Raw genomic sequence first — 17,380 nt, forward strand, 5'->3', positions numbered from 1 at the left:
ATAAAATGAAAACAAAGCAAAAAAGCAAAAAAAAAGGGGGGGGACACTTTAATACTAATGGATTATGCCCAATTGAACACTAGCATAATAATGTGTAAGCAGCCCTTGCAGCCTGTGTCTACTTCAATCATTTATACATTTGTAAATCAAGTCATTATCATAATCTATTTACCAAAATAGCATACTAATTCAAAGGACACAAAGTGATTACTTTCCTGCTTCCACAGACACCCAGAGAGGTTATTTACAACCCAAGACGTGCAAAAGCTCCAGGCTATTAGACAATTGCAGAGAAGAGTAGCACCCCCTCAGCAGACAGCCAGGACATTTTCTCTCCTCTGGGAAACAGAAGTGACCCATGAGAGGGGAGGGGAGAGAAGAGGGAGGGATTAACCTTTCCTGTCAGGCAGGTCTGTGCCAGAACCTGAGCTAAGTCTCTGCAAAGATAATCTTCATTTCACTAGCATGAATATGGGCTGTGAACTCGGAGATCAAAAATGAGGAGCTGAAGATAAGACTTGCATCCCCAAAGGAAACATCACTGAGATTTCACTAGTTGTTTGATCCTGTTTGGGGTATTAGACAAAAAGCCAGAAAATATTTAAGTGTTACAGGGGATCAGAATACACCATCCCAAAACACGCCACTTTGACATAGGGATTATTCTCAGCGGAAGGCAAGTGAGAAATGTCAGACACGGAGAGAACGCTGCGTCCTCCCTGCCTCTGGCTGAACCCAGGGTAGAAGGTCCTCCTTGTGAAGGTGCCGGTTCTCTTCTCTCTAACCTGCAAGTGGAGAACGACCCTCACACCAGAGACAGAGACTTACTGAGATGCGTCTTCAGAAACAAACCTTATAAAAGGAGACTTTTCTTCCATGGGTTTCCTTCAGAGGTTTACCATCCCACAATTGACTGCCCCTGGAAGCCCAAACTGTCTTTCTTTGTCTAATCCCTACTCTACAATTTATCACCATTTGCTAAAATGGTACACAAGCTTCTAAATCTAACTGCTTCCTTAGGTTTTAGGTTTTCACTTCTTCCTGGGGAGCCCCCATACACATAAAATTGGAAATTTTATCATCAGTAAAATTTGTAAACTTTTTCTCCTATTAATCTGTTTTCTGTCGGTTTACTTCACAGGCCACAGAAACGAACATACATAAGGAAGAGGAATGATTTCACCCCAACCATTTAAATGTTTCCAAGGAATGGGGCTATAAATTAAACATTTGTGAGCGCGCACAAGCTTGATAAGACTGACATTGGCTTACCTTCGATGCTGCTCCTCCATTAATAATGGACTTGACGAAGATTCCCAAATCTGCGTGGTTCTCTTTCGACCGGTTACCTTTGACACTGACGCCAAGACCGGCAGATCCTGAATCATTCAGCGGAACTTCAAACGTCAGAAATTCCCGGGTGCCGTCGGGTGTGAGAACGGTATCCTCATCTTCTGCTTTCTAACAGGAAACAAAATTGCACAGCTATATTCCAGTGTTTCTGCTATTTTGAAGGACTGCTAATGAGCAGTTCTTTAATTATAACAGGCACAGCATTTCCACAGAAGTTCCACAACAGGATCCATGATAACAGCGCATACTGTACCCCTTCCAGATGATTCCTGGAGCCAGCTGCTAATATTTTTATGTGACACTTGTTTCAATATTGAAACAAACCTAACTCAGAGTCTGAGAAATTTAGTAGAAAAAATGTAGCAGAAGGACTAAAGACATGTAGACCCTTAGAGTTTTGGTTTGTTTTTGTTTTTCGTGGCGGGTGTTCATCTGTTTATATGTTCTAAACCACAGGAGAAAAACAGAAACAGCAGGAAATCAAAATAAATAAATTTAACTCATTTGTCCCTTTGTTTTTCACTAGGAATTTTCAATGTTATTAATAGCTTAATGTTCATTAGGGTGTATCATTTTATTCTCAAACAACAACAAATACTGATGATACAAAGTCAGCAGAAAAAGGGGTTCATTTTCAGAGAGTTGCTAGAGAGTTTTAACCTTCAACATTTGTGAGACAAAGTAGAGATAAATAACTTTGGAGAAATTTCTTTTTCCACAGTACTGTATGACACATACTACAGCTGGTGGATATTATTCAAGCAATATTGTTTAATTAAGAGTTGTATATGCCGACCTTGATTTCATAATAGTAGACATCCAGTGCATAAGGAGACTGCGACAGAACCCAACACATTTGAGATGCACAAACTTTTGCCCAGCTCCTCCCAAAAAGCAAGGAGCAAGTGAATGCTTCAGATATAACCTGATGAGACGCAGTGTGATGACATGTAAGTATATTGGACACCGGAAGAGGACGTCCTCTGCCTTCTGTAATCCTTGGTAGTGTTCCCAACTCTATGCTGGCCACCTCCAAACAGATGAGGCCCGAATTTTTTATCAAGTTCAGCATTTCCAATCACAAAATAGACATGGGGCACAAGTTCTTTAAATCACAACTAAATGCCTCATCTAGTCTTACAGGTTTTCTTCCTTCTCTTTTCGTACTTTTGGAATATTTCTCCAGCATTATCAAAATACGCTTGAAGAATGGTTAAACATCTAACGGTACTTAATGAGATTGGACTATAAGGCATGCTTTGAAGATTGCACTCTTAAGAAATGTTCAGTTACACATGTGTAAGCCCACTGCAGAGCACTGAAACTGTGGGTAGACTTCAGCTTTTTTCTTTGCATCTCAACAGATTTTTTAAAATTTTCTAATAATTATCAAAATTAACATAATAATATAAAATAATTTTTTAAAGGCATTTAGAAAGTTAACATCCAATCTGAGATATCTCAATCAGATGAAATAATTTTTGGAAGTACAGAGTTTATCAGTAAGAGTCTTTTTTTTTAGATTATCATAATATAAGAGGTACGTTATCCAAATCCACAATAATGTGGTTTTTTGTTGTTTCTAACTTACATTCTCTGTGCCATCTGAAAAGATAGCCTCAAAGTCATCAGGACAAGGTATGCTTTAAAAAAAAAAACTCTAATATATTAAAAATAGGAAAATCATATAATAATGAATATTTTTAAAAGAACTTGAAAAGATACAGAGGAATAGTATGTTAACTATACAAAGTACCAGAATCAAAATAAAAACTATACCTGTGCATTATAAAAGCCTTCTTACATTTAAAATATTCCCAGCGAATAATTACAGCTCAAATAAAATCAATGGATTGGGGAAAAATAAACATTAAACACTCTATTAAAATACTGACATCATATTTACTATGCGAAAGTATCTTTATATATTTGCTTTGCTCTATAAATTTTATTTTCATCCATATGGTTCAAAACGATTGGAGAGCATAAATAAAAACCTTGCATGAATGAACATAGCTACCTTAATATAAAATGTTTCTGAAGTCTGAAATACAAAATAGTATCAGAACACAATACAGCCCCTCTACTTTAAATTCAGAGGAAACTGAAAGATAAAATTCACTTTGTGAATCAGAACCAGTACTTATATTCCTGGGAAAATTGCATTTGAAAAACCAATACAATGCTGTAAAGTAAAATAAATTAATTAATTAAAAAAAAAAAGACACAGAAACCAAAGACAGTCCCTTACAAGGGCATTTTTAAGTCTCATCATTCAGTACCTTTATCTGCCTCAAATCTGGAAGGTTCTTAATTGTCACTTACTGATATGTAGCTTCAGCTTGACTTCTTAATGTTTACTTATATTGACATTTCCATAATGTTCTACTAAGACTTAAAATTTTCATTTTTCTTCTACTCGAAAAATCAAGATAAGGAGCTGACTGAATATGTGAACAGAAATTTTAATCAAGTTCAAATCACTTCCTGACATGTTGCCCTGCTCTGAACCTGTTTTAAAGGAGACTGTATTCTCCATGGAAAAGTTTCATTTCTTATGAAAACTGCAGGATGGAAGTAATACTCTTTTCCAGCTTTCTTATCGAGTCTTAAGTCATTATTGTCATTAAAAACATTTAAGTGAGAGATTGTACTTTTCATTTGATACAGTATTATTAATCCATTTCGCTCTTGACATAAGACTGAAATTAACGCCAGCTTTGAGAACTTAATTCTCCGGCAGCAAAATGTTTTTAAAAAATTTGCTCTTCAAAAACTATTTCAAAGTCTACTTTATGGAGAATTTTTCCAAAAATCTTACTAGTATGGGGATCTCTTCATTCTGATACAAGGAGAAGCTAATTTTCTATCATCTTCAATTGTTACTCCATCCAGATTCTGTACTGTATCAACTGTTTCTTGAGTCAAGTTTTTCCTAAAGAAACACAATAAATATTTTGCTTCCCTTTAATTTGCTCCTTAAGCCATTTGGACATGCATGTCACTCAAATACACATCATGTCCCTCAAATACACATCATGTCCCTCATATGCATACATGTGATTTTTTTCCATCCATACAATCTGGCATATTTTCCCTTAGCCATTACTCCATAGGCATTTTTGCCTTCAAATGTCCAAAAAAAAAGAGCATTTTTGCTAAGCATATTAGAAACAGAAAACTTAAAGCATAGGCAGTATGAAGACTATTTATTTTCCCACTAATCCTCAGATGGCAGAAAAGATGCACACATATGTGCAGCGAGACAGAAAAAGAGCCACAAGTGATCTGCACTAAAGCCTACTGCCCCAAACAACAGTCCCAATAGCTGAGGGGACAGAGCTGGCCCACAGGCCACTCTGAGCCTGCAGTTAATCTGCAAACTTGGTAGCAAGGAAGTAGAAGTTGATTATATTATGTGGCCAAAACATGATCATTGGGCAGGGATTAGCAATGGGATGGGGAAGATAGGTAGGGCTGAAAACTTTATGATGGATCTTACAAAATAAGTACAGCATCATATTCTCATGCCTAACTTGAGTTTTCATTCAAGTTAAAGACAGAATACACTAACACAACATCTAGAGTTTAAATAATATGCAAGTATAGCAGACAAATAATAACAACCATTTACAGTTTTAATCAAGAGCAGGATTTTTTTAAGTAAGAGATGGTACTGTGTTTATATTTTTTGCATAAAGGAATAACCCTACAGTTTAAGCTATAGATTTTATTTTATCCCATATGCAAGATGAATGTTTATGCATGATATTTGTGCTGATATTTTAAGGTTAATTACTCTTATTAGCAAAGTTAAAATGTCACATCTGGTTTTATGTGCTCTTTTCTAATTCAAACAGTAGATCTAAAATAAATAACATTTAAAAAATTTTTTAATGTTTTGCTTGATGCTACAAATACTGAGGAGGGGGAAAAAAAGGTTTTTTTTTTTTTACAGTTGTTACATTACAGTTGTTAATCTGTAATGTGAAGCAAGAAAAATCATTTCTCAAACAAATCCCACAAACCCAAATTGAGGGACATTTTCAAAGTAATTTGCTCTTCAAAAATGAAAACCAAAGATAAACGGAAGAAATGCTCTGGATTAAGAAAGACTAAAGAGACATGACAACTAGATGCCAGGGGTGATTGGACAGTGGAAACTGGACCAGAATTTGATGCATATGTATTCATTCGTTTGTTCACATCTGCACACCATGAAGAACACTAACTGAGACAACAGGATACAACCCTGTTAAGTCAATGTTGACTTCATGGCTTTGATGACTATAACCTGGTTACATGCGAAAATGTCACTCTTTAGGATACACACACTGAAAGGTTTACAGATGAAGGGGAATTATGTCTACAATTTATCTCAATTCTGAAAAAAATCATATAGTGGAAAGGAAAGATGGAGATATTAGAGGGAGAGAGAGGGAAGAATGGAATAAAATTACATGTCAAATGTGGTTAAATATTAACAAAAAGACAAATATACTGGAGCTCCTCAGGCTATTCTCGAAACTTTTCTGAAAGAATGATGTTTCAGAATAAAAATTACACATAGTAATTAATACAGAATAGTATTGCTATATCTAAAACAGTCCTTATTTTTAATACAGACATTACTATCAATATAATCTTTAAAATGACATGAGTTCAATAGCAAAAACAAAACACAGAATAAATTTTAAAAATAATTTTTATCACTCTACCATTAAAGGATGACAATAAAAAATAACTAAGATATATTTCCCAAGGGAAAATACACCAAACATTAGGAAACCTTTAACTTACTTTAGTGAAAGTAAGGAATTTCAAATGAATCCCCTAAAAATGGATACAGATTTATTACACAAAATCATTACTATTTTTGTAAGATCATGAAAATATCATTCTATCCCAATCTTGGAATGAGATTGTTTTAAAGTAAGTTTGAATCATTTGAATTGAAAAATTTTTCACTGAATCATGACTTTAAGCTTGAGTACTTAAAGCACTAGAAATACCACATATTTTACAAAATTCTTTGTGATAACAGCAGCATTTGATGGTTAAAGCCAAACTATAATGATTAGTTTAACATATGATTACTTTAACATATGATTAGGTTAACATATGATTAATGTGTGATAGCAGAGATCTTCAACAAAAACTCAAATTAGAGAATTTTGTATTCTTCCATCAGTGTTAGCCAGGAGAGCCCATGTTTGATGATCAGAAATGTTTGATGATCAGTTTATCCCAAAGAATTTATACAAGGCTTTGAATGAAGAAGTACCAACCCATAATTCAACCCCCCATTAGGTTCGCTATGTGCTTTGTCTTACTTTGGACTATTTTCTCCCCAGCTTTCTTGAGATATATTTGACATATAACACTGTGTAAGTTTAGGATGTACAAAGTGTTCATTAGGTACATTTATATATTGCAAAACAATCAACACTATAGTTTAGCTAACACACCTCCATCACCTCACAAAACTACATTTTTTTGTGGTGAGAACATTTAAGATCTACTGTCTTAGCAATTTTTGAGTATACAACACAGTATTATTAGCTATAATCACCATGCTCTACATTAGACCTCCAGAATTTACTCATCCGATAACTAGTAGAAGTTTATACTCTTTGACCATTATCTCCTTTCCCTCACTCTCCTGATCCTCCAGTCCACCATTCTTATCTCTGTCAGTGTGCAGGTCTTTCATCTCCTTGGTTAAATTTATTCCTAAGTATTTTCGGGGGGCGGGGGCGGCGGGGGGTATCCTATTATAAATGGGATCGTTTTCTTACTTTACATGGTAGGCTCTACTTGATCTACCACAACCATTACATTAATAAGCCTAGGGCCAGACTTAGACTGATTAGCTCATTAATTTTCCAGATCAAGATTATAAACTATCAGTTAGTTTATCCCCAAATTTCCTCAGTGTATCCTTGCAGCTTCTACAGGGAGATTCCCCTGGCTCTGCCAGGGATCCCAAGTGGAGATTCCATGCATGTTAAATTTTTGACCTTTAAGCATGTTTCATATCTTATCTATATGCTCTAGCATCATCTCTAAAAACTATTATTTTCTAAAGCCCTACTTAAATCCAGTAGCTCTGAATTTGTTTTACATACAATGATATTCTTACATGGATCTTAGAAAGAGCTCTTGGGGCCTTCCTAAGCAGTTTTGCACTGTCCTTTGAAGCCCAAGGAAGAAATTGGCACTTTGGTAAATTAAGGCCTGATAACCTGTAGGTAACCTCACTACTTCATTGTGATGCTTAATTTTGTATCCACTTGGAAGGTGTTTTGTGATAAGATTAACATTTAAATTTATGAATCTGAATAAAACAGATTACCGTCCATATCATCCAATCAGTTAAAGAAGAACAGAAAGACGGGCCTGCCTGAGTAAGGGGGATTCTCAAGCAGACTGTCTCTGGACTTCATCCATGCTGTGGACTCTCCTAGGTCTCTGCTGGCCCACACTGCAGACTCAGGCTTCCCAGCCTTCATAATCACACAAACCAATTCCTTATAATGAGTCTCTCTGTAACTATCTACACATCCCGCTGGTCCTGTTTCTCTGGATGTATATGTATTATCTTGTCCAACCTGGATGAGCACAAAAATAAACTATCAAGTGAATAAACTTTCCAAAGGCAAGGAGTTTGTTCAAGTCATGGAATAAGTGACCTTGAGCCTATTCTAAATAATTGAGCTTTTCGTCCAATTTTGAATGGATAACCTAAAACTCAGTAGGGTTTCTAGCTACACACTCTTGCTAATTAAAACAAAATTTAGAAGATGTACAAGAAACCCAAGTCTCAGGTATTTAAAAGGTCAATCAGCCATTGGTACAGCTTGGCTCATCTACCTAAATGACCTTTTTTACAATTTCTAAGACTTAATCAGTTCTGGGAGTCATTGTGATCAACTAATTGGGCTTTAGGGCATTCCATTCTCAAGGTGCTTACAATCACCTGAAAGTTTAACAAATATAATGTCAGAGAACTTCACTATGTGAATGAATTTAAGACTTGCCACCAAAAGGTAGAGAGAGACCCTGAAAGCCAATTTTTAAACTGAAATTTTAACATAAAACCTTTAACAGCCCAAAATGGTTTTGCCTGTCAAAAGTAGAAAGAGAGACCCAGGTGTGAGACAACCAAACAAAGAACAATAAACTGAAAAGAAAACATTTAGACCAAAAAGAAAAAAACAAATTTACCTTTTTTTACCTAGCTTGGAAAACCCTTGTCAGAAACAATCTCCATTTGCAATCTCAAGTCAGATTCACATACACACATACCATCTCTTGTTCAGGTGCCTGAATTGGCATTTGCTCTGGCATGCTATCATGACCACAAAAGAGTTGGGGTGAGGCACAGAATAGAGGGCACCTGGACATTCTCCATGGAATACCACCTTTAAAGCCAAAGCTGCTTCTTCCCAGTGGTGATCAAAAACTTCAGAGCTAATCCTCAATTTCCTCACCAGGACTGATTACATGTTTCTAAAGAACACGCTTATCTTTACTGCTTATGGCATCATTCTCCATCTCAGATCATCTTAGGCATTAACAGATATAGTTTATTTGTGATGCCATTCACTTTTCCAAGAAAGTTCTATGACATTAAGATTCCAAACACCAAACAGTGGTTCTTCACCTAAGAAACACACTGCAAAATACTTCCCACTTTTAATATCTATCTTGCAACTCTTTCATGGTGCAGTTACTGCTATACAAGTTTTTTAATACATATAAACAAACCCATCAATCTGCTCTTTTAGGACATTTTGACTTTGTCATGCCAGGACAACCATTCACTAGCCAAATTTAACACAGAAATTTTTCACATATTTCCTCAATTCTTTTTGGTATGTTTTTAGATTTAATTTCATAATCAATTGAGATTTATTTTTTTATAGTGAATAAAAAGGTGACTTTTTTAAGTGAATAAAAAAAGTGACTTTTTTAAGTCAATGGCTAATTGTTCTAAATACTAAATAAACCACTCTTTACCACTATTTTGAAATGCCTCCTTTAACAAACATGTGCACACATGTAAACACTGGGACCGCTTCCATCATCAATGTGTTTAAATTATCTACTTGTCTGTTCCTACAACAACATCATGCTATTTCAAGTGCTTAGCTTTATAGTACATTTTGCTAGCATTGTTGTTTGTTAAAATAGGAAATAAAAAAGACATTCTTAAGCCCTACTTGATTCTTTAGAATTAATCTGTGTCTGATTTTCCCTCAAACTACCCCAGCCACAACCACACACACACACACACACACACACACACACCCCACTGTGATTTCGATTAACTATCACAGACCTATTGATTTAATGGATAAAAAATGGAGCCTATGAATTTCCTACAACCTATACTTATAAACATGTGATATTCTCCAGGTTGTTTCCTGACTTTTCTCTAAGGTCTGATTATTCATACATTTTTTGTAACGATGGAATATTTGAAAATGATATTTTGCTTGTTTATTAGGTTCAAAGCTGTCTGGCTATGAATGTGTCAATGAAAATTAAATTATGTTATACTATATTTTAATATTGTTAATATGTCATTCAGATTCATCATATTCTTATATTATTTGTCTAACATGCCAAATTTGGAAAAATACATACTAGCATTACCCACTGTAGACATGGTTTTGCAAATTTCCATTTTCTTCACAAGGGTTTGAGAATGACATGTTTTTGTGCTGTGATGTTTAATGTATAAAATATCCTGTCTGTTAGATTTTCTACTGGATGATATCATGTGTCAACATAAAATACCCTCTCTTTTTTTCCCCATGTAGTGCATCCACATACACAAAAAGATAAGCTTAGAAGCTATTTTGGCAATTCGTTCTCTTTCATTATGTTAGTACTGCCTGCTTATTCTTTTATTTTCAGCCTGTATTAAGATTTGTCTTCTAAACACCTATTTTTGCATTTTAATCAAAGCTGTGAAAACTTACTTCTGTTAGGGGAATTTTTAGTCCCATATAAAATGTCATAATAACTGATAATAAATTTAAAAAATTATTAAATATGTTATTATGACAATATGTTTAGTCTAACTGCTGACATATTTTAGTTTTCCTATTTATGACACATTTTTATGCCTTATAGTCCTCCCTATTTTTTTTACTTGGGCTTTCTTTTTTCTTTTTTTCATTTTTGTAGCCAGTTATAATATAGCACTTCACAACTCATAAAATACTTTCCATATATAGATGTATGTGTCATATATATGTGTGTGTGGGTGTGTGTATATGAAATTATAAAACTCAGCAATTTTAGTCTCTCTTATTACGCAGGTGAATAAGAGAGTCTTTAACGTCTGTTTTTCAGCCCTGTCTGATCAAAAATAATCATGAAATAGTCTTCATTTGGGGTAGTAGCAATAAGTCACTTAAGGCAAGACCAGTTTAGGATTTAATAAATTTATGTAGGATCTATTATGAGCCAGGAAAAGAGAGGACAAGTAACTTCATAATTAATTAGTAAGAAGTTAGTTCAATTTATCTTTCCAACATCTCTGCATCCTGCAAAAGACAAAGCTCTTACCGTTTCTTTTGGAATCTGCATCTGGCTTGGCTCTGCATTCTAGAAGAATTGAAGAAAAACATAAATACAGACTGACCAAAGCCACCTTCAACACACAGGGAGACAAAGCTTTACTTTCAAGGCAAAATTGTTTTTTCTTAAAATCAACAAAATATATAGAGGGTGATCAATTATGGTTGATATATTACTCTGCCTTGCAAAGTTTCATTGATATGGTTATGTTATCTTGTGTGTGTGTGCGCACGCTGCAGGGAGTGGTTCTTTAAAAATTTTTCTCTAGATGTAAATTTTTAGTTGCTCATTTGGAGTACAACATGAATTTATTACTGGGAGGAAAACAAATCCCACAAAACTGCTTCTCTATTCCTGGCACTGTTTCTAATTTTGTTTTCTAATTTTCCTAACTAAGTCTAAATTATAAAGTATATTGTAATTTGATAGCTAGGCCAAATAATAACAGTCTGAACCACAGTCTGAACCACAAGCATTATACTTTATAATATTACACAGGTTATAAATGTGATATGGTTTTCATGTACTATAGAGTTGCTTTAATTAATATAGTTATATGGTTAACTTACTAAAAAGGTACCTATTGATAAATTTTGCTTTAGTCATAGAATTTAAATATAAACACCCCAAAGAAAGGAAAAGTGTTCTGTTAACTGGATTGAAAGATCATTTTAAACACCACCCCCCACCTTTAAGTTTTCAGAATTTTCTTTTTTAAATCTTGTATAGCAGCTGCAATGTGAATAATAAACTGACGGCCTACTGGCTCACTCCTTAATGAAAAGCTCACAAGCAATAAATTAAATAACCAAGAGAAAAAAAGAAGGCAGCAGAAGGGGAAAACAGAAGCCTGGAAGATCAAACTTGGGCCAGGAGAACCTGATTAACCTTAAGCTGGTCTATGCTGGCAGGAACTCAGGAAAGGCGGTAAGAGCAGCAGTTAAGCTTTGGCAACCTAATAATGCCAACTATCACCCAGGCTCAGATACACTGAGGAAGGACTAAAGCTTCATTGCATAGAAAGTTCAGTCTTTTTTTTTTTTTTAAGTGCTCATTTACAATTTAATAGAGACAACTCCAGATTTAGGATCAGGTGGCATTTCAAGCACAAAATTGGATAACAGTGGGGGGAAATGGAAAACTGAATTTAAATTGAGAAATAATGCATTAAACATTTTTAAACAGAAATAAAGAAGTTTTTGTCATTTCTTAACATCTATTTAAAACACAAGTGTTCAGTTTTTAGCCCTATCACAATCTGAAATTTCCATGAAATCACAGTAAATTGTCAATGTGTGTGTCACCAAGGGATGAGATATTCCCATGACTAAAATTTATTTGTTTTATAATAAAGGAGAATTTTTACTAACCATGACACATCTATATTTGAAGGATTAGCCTAAGAGAATTAGGGTAATCAGAAGAATTTTGAAACTGCATCCCTAAAACCTACCCACTCTAGTATATATGGATTAATTATTATTTAGATAAAGTTAAAAGCTATCTGAAAGACAGGTCAAATGTCCTAAAATGACCCAAGAGGAATATCTTTTGAAATATATCAAATACCACTTGTTTTTGAAGTAAACTGATTTTCCTACTACATCAAAACAAAAAAATGAAGGTGATTACTTATATTACCAAGAACCATGTCAATTTAATATACATATTTCACTCACACCAATACTACATAAATACCAGTATCTAATATTTAGATACACTGACATATGTATAAAAAGTGAAATAAATAGTTTGCAAACAAATCCCTTTTCATTTATGTCATTCCAAATAATGTCTATATCAGGAATTAATGGCCCCAGGGCTTCTTGCATCTTAGGTCTTTTTACTTTCAGTAAGACTATTTAATTAAGGCCCTCTTTTTCATACAGCAGTAAGCAAGCATCTTTATTTGGCTTAGCTACATGTACCATGAAAACTTGAAATATGAAAATTTGTCATATGTAGTGGAGAATATGGCAAGCTTTCAACAACAGCCTTTGAAGTGACAGTTATGGAATAATCGACATCTCTGTATTCAATCAGTCCATCTAAAAGTGTTCAGTAATAAACATTTGCTGTCCTAGAAAATATTCCTGCAATTTGATTTTCAAATATTCCTGCATGCAACATTGTGGATATTTATTTCCAAAACGGAGGAAATGTGAGGAAAGAAAGCTTATATTATGTTAAGGCTGAAAGATATATAAAATATAGAAATGGCTTGGAAAATGTTTTAATAAACATTGGCTAGCAGGTAGCTAGCCCAGATCACTGACTCATGTGTGTCAGAAACCATTCATCTGCTCTGAAGTTACACACCAGTTCCCTTGGGTGGAAGGCATCTTCTTGGCGAAAGACCAGAAGGCTCACAGTCCCTTCCATCTTGGTGCTTCTCAACAAGGAAACAACTTCCTCCTGGGATTTGCCTGCTAGATCGACTCCATTAACCTAAAACAAACAAAAAGTTTTCAGCGACGATACCATGCAAACAGATTAACAGGAGATGAGACACATTCTAGAACTGATCATGTCTGCCATGGAACAAGACTCATTGCACGGTACATTCTGCCCTGATCTGGTAACCACCAGGCTGCTAGGGCTAATAATGAAAGGCATACCAGTTATCTTGAAGCAAGGCAGGAAACAGTCACTCTTTCAGATCTCATCAATAAATCAAAAGCATAGCCACCAGCACATTAACAAGTAACCAGAGACACAAATATATCTACAATGCCACATTGGCACAAAACTTCCTATTTTTGAACTGAGATTCCATGATGCCCTTGTTCATCACAGATTTTCTTATATCAAAATTTAAAAGTGCCACCCTTACAGGGGTAGTAAAACACACTAAAAATATTTTGGTAAAAGCATCTTAGCTTTCATTGAAATGTTACTGAAAATTATGACAATAACTTTTTATCACTAAATAGCAAACACAGAAGAAGAATCTCTATAAAATAATATTTTTGGAGGGCCAGCAGTATTTCATCTCAAGATTTTTCAATGTTTTAAGAGAATTCTACCAGGAAAAAAAAAAGACAGAGATAGACTTTAAACAACCACATCCTGGGGAATCTCATCATTGTTGTAGAAAGTATAATAACATTATCAGCAACATGACATAGCTAACAGAAATGAGAATGGAAATTTCTTTTAAAAAGTCCTATAATACTCTCTTTAGACAGAAATAACATTGAGTTAAGGCAATTAAGTGTATCACTTAAATAGTAACATCAAAACTTTCCTGTAGTTAAAATATGTTTTGGAACCTTTTGGTAGTAACAGGTTTAAAGAAAGCAAAAATTTTCTAGTTCATTTTTAAAAATTAATCACATGATACTTGTTTTAAATGTACAGGCTTGAAAATATCGATACTCAGAAAACTTTTTGCCCACGGACATGCTGATATTCTGTAGATATAACTATGGATACTAGATAATTAAGTTAAAATATGCTTGACAGCTAGAGAAAAGAAAGCGCAATTCTGAAGAGGTACAGGTCGCAGGCCCTTCCATTCCTCAAAAGGTAGAGCAAAAGCCTCCATAATGTGTCACAAGTAAACCGATTACATGATGAAAGGGAGACACAAAAACAAAGTGATTACCTTCAGCAAGGAAGAAGGCGGGGGGCCATGCAGGGAGAGGCAGGGAAGAGGGAGACAGGGACACAGACTGTTTTTTTTTATTTAGGGGCAAAAAATAATCAGGCTCATGTCCCAGATGAGACACTTCCTAAATGACACAAGCTACAACTACAAATGGGGACTAATACCCACCCTCACTCACAGCCTGAGGACGAGAGCCTCTTTCAGGAAACAATACCAGAAACACAATTTTTACTCAAACCTTTCTTTTCATTGGGCTTCTATCTGTATCCCTTTAAAATGTAGTGTCATGCTAACAGACAAAGAGGAAAGAGGAAGATTGAAGGAATCTAGGCCTAAAATGTATATGCGGGAAAAAATCTGGAAACTATTCCTTGGTTTCATACTTTTCAAAAAATCTTTAGGAGGAGAGCTAGAGCTGGAGAGATTCAAGTTACATATGAGACTACAAGTTAAGAAAAAAGGACAACATCATAAACATTTACCTTAATATTAGTATATTTTTAAAGTACAGTTGATTTATAGCATTGTATTAATTTCTGATATACAGCAAAGTGAGTTAGTTATACACATATATATATTCTTTTTTAAAATAACCTTTTCCAACTCCATGGTCCCCATGCAGAAGGCACAGGTTCAATCCCTGGTTGGGGAACTAAGATCCCACATGTGCACAGTGCAGCCAAGAAAAGAAAATACTCTTTTCCAAAGAAGGCATATATGGATATGTACAGTTGATTCACTTTGCTATACCGTGGATATTAACATAACACTGTAAAGCAACTATACTTCAATGAAAAAATTTTTTAAATAATAAAATAAATACTCTTTTCCATTATTGTTTATCATGAGATATTGAATATAGTTCTCTGTGTTGTACACTAGGACCTTGTTGTTTACCCCTTCCATATATTTAACATTAGTATTTGAATGCACTTACCACTAAAAATACAGACTGTTTCCTAAGGAAAACACTAAGAAAAACCACTAATAAGGTACCCTCTTTCTCAATCATTTTCACCTTAATTTCTACATGCACAAAACTCATGCAAACAGAAATTAGCCATCCTATGTATGTCAAAGATAGCCTCAAAGACCAATGAACCGAAACCCATGAGGTACAGAAAGGAAACTTTGAAAAACTATCTTTTTTTTCCCCCCTGACATTTGATTTTTATGTCTCAATTCATTCTCCACGCTGACATTTCCAAATTTCCTTGTTCTTCTCATCAAGACACACTGTTTTCATTTACTTCATTTGTCTCTGCTCTGGTTCCAGAGGAGATAACATTTCTATACTGCCAGACATAAATTTAAAGTCATCCAGAAATATAACCTAACAGACACTGTACTTACATAATGACAAATGTTATGTTATCTCATAAACCAAATGTCCAAGTAACTAAAAATTTATGAGTGAACTAAATGAAAGACATTTCTCATCAAATAACAAGGAGAAATGTAAAACTGAAGCGGAAATACATTGTTTTAGGATGCATACTACTTCTAAAATATATAATTTAATTTCAAATTTTATGAAGATGTTAGGAAAACCTTGACCCTTAAAAAGAGAGCTTTTCTAGAATTATGGAACTTGGGATGCAGAGAAGCCACTCACCTCTATGAGTCTATCACCAGCCTTCAGCCGGCCATCTTGGATGGCAGCACCCCTTGGGAGGATGTTTTTCACATAAATTGGTGCTGAGCCACCTATTGTTACATCCCTGGAAGTGATGCTGAATCCCAAACCTTCTGTACCTGAATGTATAACAGGCAAAAAAAAAAAAAGTGAGATTTCACAGGTAAATATGCATAAAGGTTTTGCTATTATTCTCTACTTCATCTTGACATTTTGTAATTTTCACACAGGTATCCATTTCTTTTAATACTTTAAAATTTTTAATAGATTTTCAAAATCTACTAAATTGTGGCAGGTTTAAATGGTACATATATGAAGATTCATTAGTCTAAGAAGAAATGGGAACATACTCAGACAGGTGAAAATAATATACAAATATGCCTGCTGAATGTTTTTAAATCATTGATTATGGAAATAAACAATTTCTACACACACACACACACAAAACAAACCCTTCTGTTAAAATTCATAGTATCTCAAATATCAAGGGTTATTGTGAAATAATGGTATTTAGATTTGAAGGGTAGGCAGTAAAGAAAAGGAAGAGAACAAGTCCAGGGAGACGGAAAAGACACAGTGAAATGTTTCTAGATATGGATAACAGGACCTCCCCAAACTGACAGGATAAACCATATTATCTTTGCCTCAATCTTTGCTAATTCACCTAAATCTTACCATGTATATTTCTTTAAAACAAAAAAAGCAAATTGCCCATCTGAGATCATAGTTACCAAGTCTGAGGATCACCATCTAATGCTTAAAGATACTGAAACCAATGAGACAATTACCCATCACTGTGCTGGTTTGTATAATTTCAATTCCAGGCTCTTTGGCAGCTTTCTCAACAGGCACCCTTATAAGTTCAATACAGTGAAAAGTTCAATGCAATAAGTTCAATATCAATGAAACCAACAATGCAGCGAGTCAGAATAACTCAGGATAAAGTGTGGAGATAATGACAAATTTCTATTGATTCACAGAATTTTTATCTCTTCCAATGAGGATTAATTTCTACCAGAGTTTCTTAAAGAGTTACTTTTTAATTCCAGTTAAAATGACATGAGGACAAATACTTGTTCATAAAGGAAAAATAAAGATATTTGTAAAGGGGTGAAAAATCTTTATAGAAGAATTCATTAATTGAATGTAGCACTCAGTAAAAAATGGTAAGTAAGGGTTTGAATCTC

The 17,380-nt window shown here is 34.5% G+C and overlaps 1 protein-coding gene across 20 annotated transcripts in view; it reads right to left on the reverse strand.

The window, feature by feature from the left end:
• Positions 1-17,380, reverse strand: part of PARD3 (par-3 family cell polarity regulator) — a 561,862-nt gene that overhangs the window by 219,028 nt on the left and 325,454 nt on the right. For 13 of the 20 annotated variants that reach the window (XM_043480525.1, XM_043480524.1, XM_043480521.1 and 10 more), the window contains 4 exons: positions 16,173-16,312; positions 13,267-13,395; positions 10,936-10,974; positions 1,273-1,461 (listed from right to left, as the gene is read on the reverse strand). In XM_043480525.1, the coding sequence (XP_043336460.1) occupies positions 1,273-1,461; positions 10,936-10,974; positions 13,267-13,395; positions 16,173-16,312 (497 nt within the window). The remainder of the gene's footprint in view (positions 1-1,272; positions 1,462-10,935; positions 10,975-13,266; positions 13,396-16,172; positions 16,313-17,380) is intronic. The other 7 variants (XM_043480531.1, XM_043480529.1, XM_043480515.1 and 4 more) reach the window with 1 other exon arrangement.

This window comes from Cervus canadensis, chromosome 10, assembly GCF_019320065.1.
Source record: "Cervus canadensis isolate Bull #8, Minnesota chromosome 10, ASM1932006v1, whole genome shotgun sequence".
NCBI classification, from domain to species: Eukaryota; Metazoa; Chordata; class Mammalia; order Artiodactyla; family Cervidae; genus Cervus; species Cervus canadensis.